Source organism: Plodia interpunctella, chromosome 28 (genome assembly GCF_027563975.2).
Source record: "Plodia interpunctella isolate USDA-ARS_2022_Savannah chromosome 28, ilPloInte3.2, whole genome shotgun sequence".
NCBI lineage: Eukaryota > Metazoa > Arthropoda > Insecta > Lepidoptera > Pyralidae > Plodia > Plodia interpunctella.
Genome location: NC_071321.1, coordinates 1,533,983 through 1,554,184, shown reverse-complemented (window position 1 = coordinate 1,554,184; position 20,202 = coordinate 1,533,983). Strand labels below are relative to the sequence as shown.

General features: G+C 36.3%; 1 protein-coding gene across 1 annotated transcript; it reads right to left on the bottom strand.

Annotated features, from left to right (window-relative positions):
- Nucleotides 1–274: 274 nt before the first annotated feature.
- Patr-1 (Protein associated with topo II related - 1) lies at nt 275–19,932 on the bottom strand. The gene is made up of 18 exons (XM_053766061.1): nt 19,800–19,932; nt 18,290–18,371; nt 17,874–17,981; nt 17,257–17,357; nt 16,434–16,523; nt 15,821–15,997; nt 14,948–15,577; nt 14,110–14,447; nt 12,373–12,517; nt 10,972–11,062; nt 10,061–10,185; nt 8,653–8,769; nt 7,766–7,888; nt 6,612–6,755; nt 6,016–6,159; nt 4,731–4,870; nt 3,455–3,557; nt 275–2,550 (listed from the first exon to the last, which is right to left on the bottom strand). Exons 1-18 carry the CDS (start codon nt 19,836–19,838, stop codon nt 2,248–2,250), a joined length of 3,000 nt encoding a protein of 999 aa, XP_053622036.1. The 5' UTR covers nt 19,839–19,932; the 3' UTR covers nt 275–2,247.
- Between the last annotated feature and the right edge of the window lie 270 nt (nt 19,933–20,202).

The following is a 20,202-nucleotide window of genomic DNA, read 5'->3' as shown; positions in this document are numbered from 1 at the left end:
AGTGCACGTTCGGTTTCACTTCTCACCATCGAATCGATTCCAAGTGAGACGCAGCGAACCAATCACATTGCAGCGTGGTTGTCGTTGCGTCACAATGGCGCATTGTGATTGGTTCGCTGCGTCTCACTTCGAATCGACTCGATGGTGAGATGTAAATAGCTAACCAGCACTAAGCCCTCTGAATATTTTTGGAGTCGACCGTAAGGTACGTTTACACTTGTTACGTCACATATATATGTTATATGTCCAAATATATAAGGAATAAAAAACACTGTGCGATCCAACCTTATATTTCTAATCATCAGACTTATTACTTGCCAAGCATTGAATCGTAAAGTCATCCTTTACTTAACTAATATCAGAATGACCGTTGTGTGACATTTAAAATCATTGCGGAGTCGACATCGGAATATATTTAGAGGAAATACTAGAATTTTAGTATAAAAAAAAGCATTATGAGGTACATTCAACAGCACACCAACCTACCCAAATTCATTGCAAACTCGTCGCTATTACCGCGCCATAGAGGTTCATGCAGGGTAACTTGATGTGCTGTTGACTGTACCAAAGATAAAATATTTATTAAGTCGTTTTGTCAAATTTAATGTCATAGAACATTTCTACCGCTCAACTCCCCCCATTGTTCATAGAAAAGTGAGCTTTAAAACGTTACCTATAGACATTACTTTACATTGACAAAATGAGAACTAACACCGAGCAGTCGGATAGTTTGTTGTCAATGTAATGTATATCTTCAGCGGACGCTTTAAAGCTCACTTTTCAATGAACGTCCTTTTATCAGCCGTTTAAGTGTTTATTCAACAGCAGCGACGCTCTCCAGGCCATATACGATTGTTCTTCTGTACAATATTGGTCAGAAAACCGGTTGGTTTTTTCCATACAACAATATGGGTATGTATTGCTACACGAGTATAACTATAATAATAATTTAAAGCTAGACTATTAGATTGAAAAAAAAATGTACTTAATTATAATATACGTATAGACATTGTAAGCGAAAATAAGATCGAAATATATAGAAATAATCATGAGCCGGCAAAATTTTTGTTTCAAAATATGAAAATTTTGATCCAATTGTTCTTTAAAATTTTTTTTCTTGTTTTTTTTTCTGTTTAATATTCTGATGTCGACCCGTCAATTAACATTAAAAAACGATAAAATTACATATAATATACAATGCATCGCGCTACTTTACATACAGATATACACTTCTTTATATATAAACTTATTTCGCCATCACACAAAGAAAAAATGGCGGACGCGCAAACTAATTTTTAATTTTATAATGTTTGCTACGGTTCAGTACTACGCCAATTTTTGTGTTATTTTTCTATAACGTACCTAAAAATATATTTTATTTCGATATTCATAAATAATTACATATACATTATTTCGATAAATACATTTTTTAACCTAAAAGTCGTAATGATGGCGAAACAAGCGTTTCGATTTGTGTAAAATAAAATTTTATAGGTACATTGATTTTTTTTTTTGTGGAATCGAGATTTAGTCACGAAATAACACCAAATTCCCAGCCTAAAGCCTATCTACAAGTAAAACCAATTTACATATGTTTTTCGTGAAAATATACCACTTAAACACAAACGCCTATTATTTCAAATTTTTTTAAGGTAGCGTATTTTTTTGAATGTGCATTTATTTGTAAAATCATGTAAGTGGTAAGCATATGTTATTTTAAACTGTCAGAAGCGGTCGATAAATAATTTGTATTTATACACATTCGAGCGTTATAAAAGTTTAAAGGATATTTAAAACATGTTTTTTTTTTCAAATTTAACACTTTATTTTCTCACGATTCGTTCTTATTCAGTTGAAAAATATGTTATACAATTTGTCGATTATTTTAATTGAATTTCGAAAACTTCGTACATGTTTACGTCCAAAAATTAAAAAAAAAATCCACCCGAACGTGTACAAAAATCTAAATGTTATTTTCGTCGATCAATAATGGTCATTATATTGTTACATGTTGTTTACATGCGAATATTTCGATTTTCTATATATTAAATTTATTTATTTATTCATACTAAACTCCAAATTAGAAGTAGGGCGTGAACATTTCGGAAATAATCTATCACATGACCAAAAATAACGACACGGTTTCCACGGCCTCCGATAAACGAAATCCACAGTCAGAGCGAGACAGACGTATCAGTCTGTCCTTATTGGCTCGCCATATGCCAAACATTTGACAACAAACAGATATCAACACAAATGTTTGACCAACAGTTCCATGACGTCATTTTTGGACAGATCCACAAATTCTGCACTTTTACCACGTTGTAAAATCTCAATGGTACTTCTAGAGTCTAACTGTCTCAAATGGTACAAAACTCTATTCTCGGGCAGTGGTTTAAGAGGTCTTGCGACGGTTAGTGTGGTGTTTTTGAGGGATCGGGCTAAAGTTTTTAGGAATTTGGACCACTGTCGCTCGTTGGAGGTCGCGTCTGGCGTGTTGACTAAGATTGATGCTTTTTCGATCAGTGCGCACACGCAGGTTAGTGTAAACTGTAAAGAAAACAAGTCAATCTTTAATACTACATCTCACTGTCTCATCTGAATATATTCCCGGTTGCTTCCTCAGCCGTGAAGCGTAATAGTACTTTTTCTTATTCACTTCGCACGATTATCGGCGTCTCTGGTTGTAAACATATTTATATTTGTTTTAACTTTTGGTGCAAAGGGACGGCTAAAAGCATTCTCTACCCTTCAGGAAAAGGGTGTCATGTGAAAATCAACTGTTACTTGTCTGGGCAACACTATAGATAGATATAAATGTTTATTTGTAACTGTTACACACAATTTACGGGAATACAGAAAAAAATACTAGGTAAAATTAAAAAATATATAAATTAAAATCTAAACTAATTAAATAAATATATTAGGACAAATCACACTGATTGAGCTAGCCCCACAATCTGTGTGATTGTGTGATTCGAGACTTGTGTTTTGGGATACTAACTCGACTGTGCTATATTTTATAACGAATACATATATAGATAAACATCCAAGTCCCGGCCAATCAGAAAAAGATTCGTATATCCTACTAATATTATAAATGTGAAAGTTTGTGGGGATATATGTATTTTGTACTTATTGTGTTAAATATACAGATAGATAGGTTTACGCCTAGTATTCGCATAGTTTCTTCCCAAAAAGTTGGCTTTGCGAACTAGACGATGGCTTTGTATATATTTACAGAGGCCCGCCCCGGCTACGCTCGGGTAAAACCATAATAAAAAAGGTTTCATCTATCCATGTGCCAAATTTCATCAAAATCGGCCCAGTACTTATTCGAGTTTATTCATTACAAACAAAAAATACAAATTATAATATTAGTATGGATAGGTATTAGTAAATAGTTAACAAATACAGCTTTTTATTTATCTTTACATCTGATATGAGTACTCACGGCAGTGGTGAGGGCGTACGCAGTTCGGGCGGGATCGAAGGCCTCGGCGAGGAGGCCGCAGGACTCCAACACCGCCGACCAGCCGGTCGTGCTATGTATGTACCTGATAGAATGTAATACAACAATAATATTACGTGTTAATGGTTCGATGATCTGGATAGAAACGTCTGTTTAAATTAAGAGTTTATCACTGGTTTATAATTTACTAATTGTTTACTCGCGGTTCGACCGTTTAATGCTTTCGGGAACAGTTTTTTCTTCGTGTTAAAACAGGATTGGGACAGTTGGAATAAAAAATCCATAGCGCATTTAAAATACACACAGCGCCATCTAGTGTTTTATTGCACAGTTTGTGCATTTAGCGCCACCTCCTATAATAGAATATAAGTTTTTCGTAAATTTTCTTTCAATTCAATTAAAATTATTTATTGCTTTTTACAATGTACTGTACATTGTAAAGGTAATTCAGTAACCCTGTCGGGCATTGCAATTTAAAATACAATTTAGATTAAAATTAAAAATGTCAATTAAAAGTCAATGAATTACAATATTACATAATATCAAAATTAAATATTAGGATAATATATCAGGAACGGCAAATGGATTACAGATGATTTATAATTTGTGATATCTACATAATTATATAATTATACATGAATTTAAAAATATCAGTTGTTTAAACCTTTGTCGTTAAAATATTTGTCCAACTTCATGTAGAAACTTTTATTTGTTAATATTTGTTTAAGTTTATTAAAAAATGAAAAATTTCACGGGAACAATAATTTTTTCCGAGATAAAGGCACCTTATGTCCTTCTACATACTCTTAATTATATATATGTGGTATTTCAAGAAGATTGGTTGAGAAGCTAATGCGTGAAGAGGTAACAAACAAACTTACTTTCGCATTTATAATGCTAGCTTTTGCTCGCGGCTCGCCCGCATGAATTTTTCACGGGAACAGTTATTTTTCCGGATCTTCTCTGTATTTCAAACTTTACGTATGTAAATTTAAGATCATTTGGATTATATATTGTCCGGGGCTTCGCTCCCGTGGGTATTTTGAGATAAAACATAGGTTATCTTTTTGAAATCGGTTCGCTAGTTTCGGAAATTACCCGCCACAAACATACAAACTCACAAAAGTTTACCTCTTTGTAATATTAGTATGGGTTTCCTTGGAAACAAACTCACTTTAATTAACCAAATTTCGCTCTTTTTTTTCTCAGTTTCTATATAATAATAGTGTAGATAAAAGGGTAACGGTATAAGACTGACGTGTGGAAGTGCGGCGCGAGCGCAGCCAGCGTGCCGTCGTCGCGGCGCGCGGCGGCCGGCAGCGCGCGCAGCACGCGCGACCACACGCTGCGCGCGCGTGCGTGCGTGCGCGCGCGCGACAGGAAGCGGCACACCAGCATCTACGACCGTACTTATGTAACTGTCATATTTACATGACAATGTAAATATAAAATTGACAAATTCCTCAAACAGACCCGCGAAAGAAAAATGGAACAAAAAGAGGCATTTTATGTGTTTACGTAGCATTTAAATGGCCACATTTCGATATATTACGGCTATATTCTTTACGATGTTTAATGTTATATTCGTGTTTTGTGGGGTTTATGCTGACTCCACGTAGTCGCTAGCTTTTCATTGCGGTAAATAAAACATAATAAACAAATTCTCATAAAATAATATATAGTATGTAATACAGTATGTGTATCTTGATCATAATAAGTGTGTAATTCATAATATAATTTCAAATTTAGCTTTGGACCACTGTGATTTGTAATCGATTTTAGTTCGAACTGCCTCTGGTATGCCCCAAGGCACTATATTCGGACCACTGCTTTTTATACTCTACACACAAAAAAATAGACGAGAATACCATCTTTGTATTCGCCCAACAGATTCGTATTATAGGCCCGTCCCGGCTTGAATTTATCGCGAACAGGCAAACAGACAGATGCGGTAAAGGACATTGTTTTATAATATGTAAGGATTTAGTGCTGATTATAATGCGTGTCTATCATGACTAATGTCTAAGTCATTTATAATAGGGCGTGACTCAGGGCAGTAATTTAGGACCGCTGTTATTTATAACTTTATTAACACAACAATATTTTAGTTAAAATTGCCTCTAGTGTTCCTTAAGGCTCTAACTCCTAACCATCGCTGTATCTTTTGGTTTTGATGTGCCTCAGGGATCTATCGTCTAATGATAGCTACATTTTATGTTCAATATAAAATTATCAATTTTAGACAAAAATTCACTATAATTACATAAGTATATGTATAATCATAGTGTAATAATAACATATCTCAATTTTTTACCAAATGGAAGCCAGAATTGTATGAAAATCTTGCGGTGAACATGCAAGAATCTCATGTAATTACTTCGGGCCTCCTCAAGGCTCTATACTCGGTCCGCTCTTTTTTTTAACTTCTGGTATATCCCAGGGATCTATCCTCAGAGCGATACTTATTATTTTCTTTAAAAAAATCTTAAATTTCAATCACAAATGTACAATATTCTCCTAGAAAAAAAGCCTATTTTACTCACCCGTCCTTTTCTAACAGTCAGCATCTGCTGCAGACGGTCGTTGTGCAGTAACCCCGCGAACATCTTGTTAATCAGCTCGTCCTTGTCTTCGTCTAATAAGTTTTTGACAGGCGCCGGCTTCAGATTCACTGCTAGATTCACTACCTGTAGACAAAATGTAGTCAGATTAGCGATTGCGACTGCATTCCGTAATCGAATCATTGGAAAATAATCATGATTGATTTAATCAGATAACTTTTATACCCCATGTGATTGTACTGCTCGAAATTTTTAATAACATATAGATAAACATCCTAGACTCAGGTCAATCTGTGAAAAATATCATTTTCCATCTTGACTTGCCCGGGGTTCGAACCCGGGACTCAGTGTAGTAGTCCATTAGGCTACAGAGCTTGGTTGGTTAGGAAATTACTACTTTCATTATTAATACATAATTGTTTTACTCATACATAAATGTTTTACTTTAGAATATTTCATACATAAATGTTTTACTTTAGAATGTTTAGGTTTGAACTAATATTTGATTTATCATCAACGAAATACTGTGAAAATGTTTTACATATTAGAACTCGTAAGATATAGGGAGTGTAATATACCTGTCTCTTGTCCCCTATCTCCCCTTTGCTCTCCGGTTTCGGCCTCCTCTGAACAGACTCTATGTTTCTGAGGAACACGTTCGTATCATCATCTTCTTCCTCCTTCTGCGCCGCTTCCAACTGCTTCTGTTTTTCTTCTCGTTCCTGAGTGAGAGAGAAACGGAATTAACTTGAATATATACATAAATAAACGAACGCTCTGGTAAAAACAATAAATTTATCAAAATCAAATTACCTATTTATTCAGAAGTTAGGCCTTGACAGGCATTTTTTCACGTCATATTCGAAATTAAATGATAAATTTACCAAAACTACAAACTACTAGCATTTCGGAACGACCACCGCTGAGAAGAAATGCCGAAAGTAACTCATTCAAACATTGTAGGGTTGTTATCATACCAGAAGGGGTTACCATATTTGAAATATACAATATACATATAAATATACAATAAACATATAAATTATATACTTAAACCTTTCTCAGGAATCACACTATATATTGGTGAAAGCCGCATGAAAATCCGTGCAGTAGTTTTTGAGTTTATCGGGAACAGACAGACACGGCAGAAGACTTTGTAAGGAATATATTATTATTATTATTAAATAACTAATTTTGATATAATTAGCATTCGTAATTTTACTCTCGCATTTATAACTTTTACAAATTCAATATTTTAGAAATTAAACCATAAGATAAGTTAAAATTGATAACTTTAACTATAATATTAGCCATCAAGTTAAATCAGACACCTTTGTATTGCAGTATACTGTGACCACAGCGGTCGAAACACTCTGAGAATCACACCATTTATAATTTTTTTATACACTATTGATATGTATTTATGTATGGTTGAGACGTGGACGTGGAAGTAGATCGAAAGGTCTCAGGTTCGTATCCTACTCGTGCCACATGAGTTTGTATACCAATCTGACTCATATATAGTAGTTTTCATAGACCACCACAGGCTTCCGGTGAAGGAAAACGTCGTGAGGAAATCTGCACACTGGTGGACAGTTTAGTTCACTAGTGTGCACGCTACCTGCCACTAGATGGCGGTAAGTAGTCGTAAAGTCGTGTCAGATGCCTTTAGGCGACATGAATAAAATCTAACACCAGTGTTAGCAATAACACACTCGATATGATGATGATTTACCTTAAGTATAAGCGCGTTGGATATCGCCAAAGGATCGTTAAGTTCTTCAAGCCGCAACAGGATCAGATATAATGCTTCTATGTCCAATAGGAGTTGCTTTGTCCTCTTCATTTCTCGAGGTACCTAAAATTAATATAATTTTTAGGGTTCCATAACTCAATAGGTAAATACGGATCAGATAAGACCTTTTTCTCGAGATTCTTAGAAGTGTTAAGTTGAAATAAATATTTAATATTCTAGTCTATTGTCTGTTTTAATTGTAAAAATCTAACTTGTATGTAAAAGTAATATAAAAAACATGATATTATTACATGAGTTTTTATATCTCGACTGGCAAATCTTGACCATTCCATTTGAAGTTATATATGTTATATTTTACTTGTGTGTATAATTACTATTTTTCAACAAAAACACCACTCCTTTTGTCTTTTTCTGATTGGTCCCAGGTTTGTCTGTCTGTTTGTTTATAATATGAAGTCCACCTGTTGTCAACTTTCATCTTGTGCAAAAAAGTATAAATAAATAAAGGAAAGATACCAAAAAATCACACTACCATATTAGTATTATTCACGACCTCGGTGGCACAGTGGTAAGGTTCTTGCCACTGAACCGAGAGGTCCCGGGTTCGATCCCCAGTCGGGATATTTTTTTGATTGGCCCGGGTCTTGGATGTATTTGTTATAAATTCAAAATATAGTATCGTTGAGTTAGTATTCCTTAACACAAGTCTCGAACTTACTTTGGGGCTAGCTCAATCTGTGTGATTTGTCCTAATATATATATTTTTTTATTATTTATTTACAGTATAACAGTAAGTATTTATTACAGTTTGAAATATGGAGAAAAATGTTGGCGTGTAAAACATAGTTGTGCAAAGCAGCTATTACCTCAGCGGGGTTGGCGGTGGAGGCGCGCGAGGGCGCCCTGGAGCCCCGCGCGGGGCTGCGGTCGCCCGCCACCAGCTCCACGTCGATGATCTTGCGCGGCGCCGTCACGCTGCCGCACTGGGGGGGGGGGGCAATATCATTCATAAAATAAATCAATAATATTGTTTGGTCTATAAAAATATAATAGAATTTAAAATAATACAGCTTATAAATCATACAGCGCTCTCCGCGTCCAATATAACAACGCATTCGGGGTGCTGATGGGGTTGGCTAGATTCTGTCGTGCATCAGGGATGTTTGCAGAAGCGAAAGTAGATTGCTTCTACGCTACTGTGCGGGAGCGGTGTACATCGGTCGCTGTTTCGCAGTCTCACACGGAACTGGGCAGCAGTGACTGATGGATGTTTTTGTGTGTGTGTGTGTGTGTGTGTTTTTTTTTTATTTGTATTTACTAACAATCTGTTAAGGTTTCATTGTTACTAACAAAAAAAAATTGACTTATGGTCTGAATAAACAAAAATTTTTTTTTCCAAAAATCTATGTCATATGCAAAAAAGTGCATGGAATAAATTCGATAGCAATTCTCTTATCTAATATATAAAAAAAACAGTTATTTAAACTAAGTCTACCTACCGGCTGGCTTCCAAAGCGCAGGTGAAAAAGTACTGGCGCAACACACTTCACCGGAGCCTTTTTTATATATTGGATAAGAGAACTCCTATATTATTCATACCATGAAAGCACTTTTTTACATATGCCATAGACACTTTATAATTATAACATTTAAATGTATGTTTTATTACCTATTTATTATAATTCTTTTATAGTCCAAACAATATTATTAATTTATTTTATGAAATAATTAACTACTTTCCGTCTAGACAAATCGTATACTTTTTTCTAATATCGAAAACAATGTTAAATGGAGCTTGTGTGACAGTGATGTATTGTGACGTCACAGATTTTGTAGTCGAAAAACATTACTAATATACTTCAACGGAACCCAAAAAATTGTATACATGGTAATCAATGAAAGTGATCAATTAAAGTGACATTTAATTTATTTGTTACTAGCTGCTCGCCCCGGCTTCGCATCCATTACAAACAAAAATACACATCTTTTCTCTTTATAATATTAGTATGGATTAAATACCTACAAATGAATGAATGTATGAATTTATAGCATATGTGGTATAAGCATTTCATTTTATACACAATCAAGTAGCCAATAAAATTTATTATTAATTGAATGTTTATCTATATATGTATTTGTTATTAAATATAGTATCGTTGAGTTAGTATCCCATAACACAAGTCTCGAACTTACTTTGGGGCTAGCTCAATCTGTGTGATTTGTCCTAATATATATTTATTTATTTATTTCAAACTATAAAAAAAGAAAACACACCTGTAATTTCCCCAAAGAGTTTTCAAACTGCGTGGGCACATATGTCCTCGGTGTGGAGTCCTCACTCGTGGAGTTGTGTCTCACTGAGTTGTGTCGCTCCCTCGCGTGACCCTCCTGCTTCACGCCTGAAATATTTGCTCTCGTCAGAAAAATGTTCGCAACCTGTGCTATGGGATACTAAACGATACTATATTCTATAACATATACATATATAGATGAACATCCAAGACCCAGGTCAATCTGATAAAGATCATTTTCCATGTTGATGTTGACCGGGGGTCGAACCCGGGACCTCCAGTGTAGCAGTTCGGCGTGATGACCATTAGGCCACGGAGGTCAATAAACAAATTAAATATATAAAAAATATAATTTAAAAATATTATAATAAAACAAAACTATACAGGGTTACTGGTATTAAATGCAAAACCTCCTAAAAACTACTTAAGTGACAAAACAAGCAACTTTTATTCTACGACTTTTCGTGATACGTAGTTTTTTTTTTCGTAAAAAAAAAAAAACAATCTTATTTGCGATTCTGCGACACATGTTAACTCTATGTAATAGCAACACGAGACAGTACAGTAGCGTTATATAGCGGAATCGAACATAGAGGTAAAGTTTTACAGAAACGACATTAAAACTAAAAAATGTTATTTTTTTTTTATTTATTACGTTTAGACAAATGTCGTAGAACAAAAGACTTTAGTCTCCATGAACCCCATGCGCCTTTGGAAGGTTATGCGTTAGATAACAAGTACAGGGTTACTGGTTATCTAACGCATAACCAGTAGAGGATTACTGGTTATCTAACGCATAACCTTCCAAAGGCGCATGAGGTTGATGGAGACTAAAGTCTTTTGTTCTACGACTTTTGTCTAAAGCAGTAGGATAGTATTCAGCACTTAACTCACCCCCACTGTAAAAAGGGTGGTTTTGTTGGTTGGCTTTGTGTGCTTCCTTCACCCCTTCCTTTTCTTTCCTGGCCTGACGCTCTAGGAACACCTGAAGACACAACACTTAATTATGCACCTTATTCGCCTTTGCCCGCGGCTTCGTCCGCGTTTATTACGCGCGTCCGCTCATAAATTATTTTCAATGTCAATATCACGGGTTCTAAGAAACCTACACCAGAGTTAGTGCCAACACAATAAGCACTACTCAGGTAATATATAATACACATAATATTTATACTAGTAGTAGTGCGAATATTGAACTGTAATTTGAATTTATCTTTTAGCAAATTATACATTCTTTATTTGTTTATTTATTTATTTATTTATACAAACTTCATTTACCAAAATTGGTACAACGGCGGACTTAACGCGAAAAGCATTCTCTACCAGCCAACCTTCGGGAAAAACAGAAAGACTAAAGCGATAGGTGCTTGATTGAATAAAACTTTTCTTTAGCACTTAATATTTATATAAATGTATCCTAAAATTGTTTACGTTCCATTTAATGTCTATAAATGTACCCTAAGTATCGAAACTTTCATTAATGTTTACTTTCCATTTAAGTTAAGTTACATGCGAATCATATAATGTGTCTTTATATCACAGTAAATAACTCTGAAAATGTCTACTGAGGAGCTTGCCGCCCACAGCACAGGGGTGCAGTGGGTGTCAGCGCACAATATTATGTCACGTAACAATTATTTACTAATAAATACATTATTTCATTTATTTCAAGTTAAACCATCCGCTATACAACCGAGCATGAACATTGTGTAATTTGTATGAGTGCTTTCAATTACCGCAGTGAAAAATCTGCAATGTATTGTATACCGAACGGTTCGCGAACAGTATGGAGTTGGTATTAAAAGCATTAAGGTGTCTATATTATGTATATCTGAATATATTTCGATGTCAGACCAAAATATATTGCAATTTTTTATATAAGACTAGATGTTGCCCGGAGCTTCGCTCCCGTGCGAATTTCGACATAAAATATAGCCTATAACAATCTTGGATAATATATTATTTAAGTTAGTTTTTCAATATTTCATTTAGTAAAAAATTTTTCAATTGTAATTTTAAAATGGTAAGTGACCTATCAATATTTAGTACGTTGTTTTTGATTGGAAAAACCTTTCTAATGGTGAAAGAATTATAGAAATCGGTTCAGTAGTTTCGGAGATTAGCCCCCTCAAACATATAAACTCACAAACGCTTACCACTTCGTAATATTAGTATGGATGTTGTTTGGAAACAAACTCACTTTAATTAACCAAATTTCGTTAAATTTTTTCTCTCAACTTCCATCTCTCTCATACAAAAGCATGAACTATAGTAGAGGGTGGTGTCAAAACTCACCGTATAATAGAAGTCGTGTATATAGGGTGTTCCCGTGTTGAGCTGCAACATCTGTATGTTTACGAGCCATTGTTTCTCTCTCTGGGTCATGAGCCCCGCGTATTCATCTTCGCTCGTGGCGCTCGAGTCGTCACCGTTCATTTGTCTAGAAAAAATTTAATTATTATTATATGCTAATATCTGTCTGTTCCGTTTTCTCTAAACTTTATTTGCAGCGGTGTGAACACATATACCATCAAAATTAAAAAAAAAACACAAGTGTAATCATTAAATGCACAGATAATCACATATAATTAATGTGTATGTGTGCTGCAGCAATACAAAAGGCTCAACGATAATATTGCTCCTCGGGGAGCAACGCGTTGATTTTCAGCCATGTGGCTATGGCTATGGTTGATTTTCAGTCATATGGCAGTTTGAATTTCTAAGACTGATTCTTGAAGGCAAAATCCCTGGCAAAAGACCTCCTGGCCGCCCTCGACGAATGTGGTTTGATGACATAAAGGATTGGACCGGACTTGGATACAATCAACTGAAAATAGCGGCCCAAAACCGCGAGGGTTTCCGTGTGCTGACCTCCAAACTTCAATTCGAAGATGGCACCCCATGATGATGATGGCATCGCGTTGATTTTCAGCCATATGGCTATGACTGAAAATCAACGCGTTATAGCACAGTAGGTGGAGTGCAAGTTAATGTAATAGAAAAAGTTAAACACAACATTATGGTAAATGTGAAATAATAATTACACTACTCAACCGTTGGACCGATTTTGATGACAATTGTTATGCATATAGTTAAAAACTCCCGTTCAAACATAGGTATATATATATATATATATAAACTTTATTTATTTACTATAATGGGGGTGAAAGTCTGTATTCCGCTTTCGCAGAGAAACCTCACGCGGGCTAAGCCGCAGGCAAAAGCTAGTAGTAAATAAATGGACAACACTCCACGGCCCACACTAAGCTATAAGCTTGTATCGCGGGTCAGATGGACACAAACACAGAAACGGGAAACACAAAAAAAAAATTGTTTCGTACATTAAAAATTAAGATAAAAATGATGTATTTTTTTTTCAAAATTCTACTCTTCAAATGCCAAATAGAATGGTCAACATTTATTTATTCAGGTACACCAACAGTGCTTGCATATAAAGTTAAACACAACTTTTTTTTTTACCTTTTGATGACATATAAAAATTAAGATTGGTTGATAAACACCCAGTGTTGTCCGACAAAATCACACAGAGCCGTCATTTATTTACTACTCTATAAAGACAGACAGCAGTTACATTTGTTTTTGTTTGTGTTATATTTATTGTACAAAGAACACATGACAAAATTACATACACAACAAAAAGTCAACATACAACGGCGACTTATCCCATGAAGGGATCTCTTCCAATCAACCAGCAATTTATATACAATAAAACAAAATCAAAAGCATCCTTATATACAATAAAACAAAATCCTCTGCCGCGTCTGTCTGTATGTTCGCGATAAACTCACTACTATAAAAAAAAGAAAATACAAAAGATAATTTACGGAAAGCACTACAGCTACTTCGTCAGCGTATAATTGTTAATTTTGACAGCATAATTATATTTATTATGATTAAACCACTACATGGATTCTGATGCGGTTTTCGCCAAGTATAACACTCGAGGAACGGGTATAATTTATAACGTTTAATTTAACACTCGAGTGTTTAATAAAAAATATATATCCTTACCTATTATTGTACACTCCGTTCTGTCTCTGATTATACATAAACTGATTATTCAACAGCCCATTACCAAACAAATTCCTGTTCAACATGGGATGGTGGCTCGCATTATGATAACTGTTATTGTACTGCTGTAACATCGGATGTGTATTCTGTATTAGTTGCACTAGATTTTGTGACGTCAAATTCTGGGTCTTCGAGTTGTTATAGACCCTTGATTTTTGGACTTTAGGATCGGTCTTCTGTAGTTTTTGGGTCGGTGTCTTGGACAGTTTCGGCGAATGCGGTTTGGGAATGGTCTGTTGGGTCGGTTCTGTGTTGGGCTTGGATTGAATCGTTGGGCCCTGGAATTAGAATAAATAAATATATTAGGACAAATCACACAGATTGAGCTAGCCCCAAAATAAGTTCGAGACTTGTGTTATGGGATACTAACTCAACGATACTATATTTTATAACAATCAGAAAAAGATAATTTTCCATCATGACCCGACCGGGGATCGAACCCGGGACCTCTCGGTTCAGAGGCAAGAACCTTACTACTGCGCAACCGAGGTCATCAAGAAAATATATTGATTAAGTTTCTTGTACCAAGTGACACTGAGTATCTCGTATAAATAAATATGTATGAAAAAATAACACGGATTGAGTCAGGCCTGAAAATAAGTACGACACTTGTGTCATAGGATACTAACTCAACGATACTATATTTTTCATACTAGTAATATGGAGAAAGACTTAGCGCACCTTTGATCCCGGAAAAAATAGACGTTACCGTGGGAGATCACGCGGGCAAAATCAACAAATAAGAACAGTAGTAGTACAAATAAGAATTAATACTTACACGAAAATTGGTATTGTACTGGTTCATATTGGGGCTAAAATTCTGCCTGGGCATGTTGATACCAGGGGGAGGCGCCATCATTCTCGGCTGCCCCATCATTCTGGGAAACTGATTCATGCCAGGAAACTGATTGCCGTTCGGCAACATCTGGTTTTGTCCCATTTGGTTCACGCCTTGTCCCATTTGGTTCACGTTTTGTCCCATTTGGTTCAAGTTTTGTCCCATCTGGTTCACGTTATGTCCCATTTGGTTCAAGTTTTGTCCCATCTGGTTCACGCCTTGCCCCATTTGGTTCACGCCTTGTCCCAATTGATTCACATTTTGTCCCATCGGGTTCACGTTTTGTCCCATCTGGTTGACGTTTTGTGACATCTGGTTCATGCTTTGTCCCATTTGGTTCACGCTGTGTCCCATCTGATTGACGTTCTGGCCCATCGAGTTCATTTGGTTTAAATTCTGAATCGGATTCTGTTGGATCTGGTTTTGGGTCATCTGATTTTGGCTCATCTGATTCTGGAGCAGTTGACCCGATTGGTTCATATGCATATTTTGCGAGAGCTGACCGAGCAAGTTCGTTTGGCTTATTTGGTTGTTCTGAAACTGTCCCATTTGGTTCGCGTTTTGCATGAACTGGAAAATTTGTAATTAAAAATGTTAAGAGGAAAATAAAATAAAGTTATGATACATGTAAAACCCACGTCGGGAGCCGATCCTGCCTGCACCATCAAGTCGTGCTTATCATAATAATCCGTTGTCATGAAAACTGAAGGGAAAAATGTCCAACTCTGAAGGACAAGTAAGTGGTGCAATTGAACTTGCAATATTTGATTACAGACAAACATCACTATTAACACATTAAAAAGCTACACCCACCTGGTTGACATTCTGTCCCAGCTGGTTCTGTCCCATATTCATCTGTATGTTGTTCCCTATGATCTTGTTTAGGGGTGGGGTCATCTGGGCCATGTTATGACCCGCGGGGGGGGCGAAGGGCAACGGCACCGGGGCCTGGAGCCCCGGCGGCCGTTGGAGTATCACCGGGAATCGCGGCTGGAAGGGTAAATTGTTTAACCGTTTGCTGGATACTTAACGTGTATTGACGTGATAACAAATGGGTCTAAAATTAAATGTATGATTGCACTCACTTAATAAATAATAATAAATTCATTTATTCAGACTAAGTTCATTTTGTTAGTAACAATGAGATCTTAATTTAGTAATGAAACACGATAATCGAATGTCACTTTAATTATAATCTGATTTTTAATTACACGGAATTCTGACATTCCATAAATGTTTTCAGCATCAAACTTATTTCACCGAACATGGAAAACAATTGAGCGAAATTAAAAATTAAATAGAAAATTATATGTTTCAAATAGAAAAACTAAAACCTAAAAATACAATAGAAAATTTTGAAATAATATTTATTTTTCATTTTCAGTTATCCCTGTTTAGTGATTCACAGTCCATCAACAGTGCTCACCTGGAAGTAGTTCTGTGTGTACTGAATCGGCTTCTGCCGGAGTTGGCGTTCCAGCTCTTCGACCGTGCACACATTCTTGAGTGGAGCAGGCTGCAATACAGATAATATACAATATGTTAATGATAAATAGAGAATGTGTTTGTGGCGACATGGCGACACTGTAGCGGGAGCGAGTTGATTATTACTCGACCGTCACAAAGGGAAAATATTCCCGCCAGGCTAGGTGTCCGGGGAACCGCACGCGACAGACGATGTCATGCGGAGGTTGTATATATGCTTCCAAACGAAAACGCACTGTCTGCGCGATCTAGACTTGTTAGCTTCTAGTAGTGAGTCGACCGTAGTGCCATCTGTCCGTAGTGTAACGGCTTTTTGCGTAAGCAGCGGTAACATTTTAGTAATTCTTACTAAACTTGATATAAAAATAATATAGAAAAAAGAAGCGACAATGAAACAAAAGTACTTGGCTAGGATTACCAAGCCTAGTAATTTTTTTTGCCATTGCAATATCAAATAGAATGGTCAAGATTAGTTGATAAACAAGGTAGATTAGCGATTTCTGCATACATTGCTAGCATTTCAATGTGGTAAATGAAAGTTCCCTAACAAACTGAGCAATGTTCTCTTCCGGTTTGAAGGGTGAGAGATGCAGTGTGATTACAGGGTAAGTACAAAAGACTGGCAAGGCAACACACCCCTGGTATAGCCGTCCATAGGTTGTGATGACCGCTTACCATCAGGTGCGCCGCATGCCTGTTTGCCCGCATGCTAGTAGTGTATGTATCTGTCCGATTTTAGAATGTAGTTAGAATGTGTGACTCACGGGCGCTGGGAATGAGAGGTCGTGCCGCCACACGCTGGAGCCCAACACGCGCGACTGCGGCGAGTCGGTCTCGTCCAACACTAGCTGTGACAGCGACGCTTCTGTTCAGGAGAACAATAAATTATAAATAAAACCATTTTATTTACCAATATTTACATAATACTTGCTGCGCTCCGCGTGGGAATTTCGGGATAACAAGTGCCCTATGTGTTATTCCAAATTATATTTTACCCATTTCATAACAATCGGTCCAGTAGATTTTGCGTGAAAGAGTAAGAAACATACATACAAATTAACCTCACAAAGTTTCGTATTTATAATAATAGTATGATTTAATCAACAATCAATCGGGGCGGGAATCGAACCCACGCCATTGCCAGCGAAGACAATTTATATTGTTTATATGAATAAATGAACTAGGAACAGAACTCCTAACCACTAACCACAATCATACTCCAGAATGAAAACTCCATTATAGGAATATTGTTGCTACTGCCCTGCAATCAGTTTAGCAAGGACTCATTTGCAACAAAAGGCATAGACGTCATTAATATGTGCATCAGCAAACATTGCACATGCGCTACAGAAGCAACGAAAGGTAAAAAAAAACCACTTACCGAGCTGCGTGTTGGCGGTCTCATCAATGCCGCTGTTGTTGAGTCTGCGGTTGCTCTCGAGCTGTTGAGCCAAGGTCTCATGCTCGACCTCCCAGTCAAACTCCTCGGCTGTAAGTCATACATTTACCATGAAACAGAATGAATTAAATGACCAGAATTTGCAATAGAATGAGACGAGAGAAAGATGAACATTTTTGGCCAGCAGTGGGACACAATATCCACATGGTAGATAAAAAAAGTATTATGCAAACTAGTATACAGCATTTCTTTCTCCTCGAGTGTTGCCGGCTGCATTTGAGGCTGTGACGCCACAAACCCTCGGAGTCAACATAAAAAATGTTTGTATAATTTTCCTTCACCAATGTGTGGTTCACAAGCAAAGCCGGGACGGGCCACGGGTAAGGTATAATACTCACAGTCCTGTCCAAAAGTCTCATCATTGAGAGCATCATATTCATCCTCAGAAGGTTCTCCTCCGCCCTCATCATCATTTAAGTTCTGAAATCAATAGGCCTTCATTATAATCAAACAATCAGAAATTTATCAAACAGTTATAATAATACACATGAATAAAATTGGAAAGTCCAATGTACAGGATGTTGACATGGTCATGAAATACCTGACAGTCTGAGTATTTGCAGGTGGAGTAAGATGTGGCTTATAGAGGAAAAAGGTTGGAAATCCAGCAGTGTCTTGGACAGATGGCATCATCTAAGTATTTATTATTTTCTAGTTATGGAAGCCAGCACAAGCACCATATGGGTGATCGGTCCCATTTCCCCAAAGTTAGTCTTCCGTAATTAAATTAGAACAGGATTGAGAATTTCAGTGTAACAAAGGATTATGCTCAGCAGTGAGCAGCAATGGACTGAAATGACGACCAATTCTGAAATGATGATAACCAATTCCAAATATACAATTTCTCCTACCAATTTGATGTGGTTACCTTACTGATGAATAGATTTTGCGATTATGGGAAATGCTAGTGGTTTGTAGCTTTTTGAGAAACATGTATTATTATAATAGTAAAAATTTGAAATGAAAATTTTCTGTGAAGGCCTACTCCACACTAATATTATAAAGTGGTAAGCGTTTGTGAGTTTGTGTTTGAGGCAGGAAATCTAAGAAACTATGGAATTTCAAAAATTATTTCACCATTATCCAAAATTGCTAAAGGCTACATTTTATCTCAAAATTCCCACAGGAGCAAAGCCCCAGGCAACATCTAGTGTCTAAATAAATATTTTGACTTTGGGCATGTTTCTAGAACATGGAATTGTAAGTCAGAAAGTGTTACAAAAATCTTTCACAAAAAGGTTGGGTTAGGCAGTTGGTTGTAAAACTACATCCGAATCTACAAAATTTCATGGTAAATTTTATTGTGGACCCCAGGGTTTTATGTAGAGTGACAGCCAAGAATGTTACAAAGTGAAGAAGACCATAATGTGTTGTACAAGAGGAATAATATAATGCATATTTTGTAAAGATTAATACTGCATACATGTGTATGTTTATTATGTATGCATGCAGTACTACCACTACACCAGTTTAGGATAACCACGAAAAACTGAGTTGTTTTATATGCCCAACCTAATTGAGGAAACCAAATGGAATGTTAAACTGTAATTTTATACCACTATACAGTGTTGTAGCATTGGACCAGTGAAAATAGAGCCAACAAGTTGGAACCACTACAATTTAGTAATATTACCACTGCCAGATGATTTCATATAGACATTGCATGTCTTATAAGGCCAAAGTTATCGTAATAATGTGAATTTAACAGCATCAAAACGGTGAAAACAGGTAAAACGCACTGAATGGTCTGAGATTTTGGCATGCTGGCAGCCAGTTCACCAAGTTCGTTTGGGGATTGTTTGTACATGAAATACGCTATGGATGCATTAAATATATATTAGGACTTACCGATAACGAAGTATCGAACCCGAAGAAAGAATCTGCCATTGGAATTTCTCATGTATCATGAACAGAATTGACATGTCTCCACTGACTGTCACGCTGGTGTCGCAATGATGGCGGCCATCATTTTTGTAGTGTCTCAAAATGACACTAGGTGGAGTCACTGTTTTAGATGCGTTCAATTATTTTACAAATTAGTAGTGCATTCATACAGTAGTATTTTATATTATGTTGATTGCTACGCTACGCTATTCTATTCTGTAGCATGTGGAGTGGAACATAGATCAACAAAAAAGTAGAAGCGGCAGGCTCACAACGAGCACATGATGGATGAGAAACATGACTAATAAAATTAAATAAATTGATAGGCATATGGCAACACAGTAAAATAGGAAGAATGATTGTATGT

What these genes read in the sequence shown, in the direction of transcription:
- Patr-1 (XM_053766061.1), bottom strand. Translation starts at nt 19,838, where the DNA reads ATGGCAGATTCTTTCTTCGGGTTCGATACTTCGTTATCG. An exon ending in TGGGACAGAATGTCAACCAG is followed by an intron (nt 15,578 to 15,820) that starts GTGGGTGTAGCT and finishes CAAATTTTCCAG; the next exon opens with TTCATGCAAAACGCGAACCA. An exon ending in CCACCGCCAACCCCGCTGAG is followed by an intron (nt 7,889 to 8,652) that starts GTAATAGCTGCT and finishes TATTAATTTTAG; the next exon opens with GTACCTCGAGAAATGAAGAG.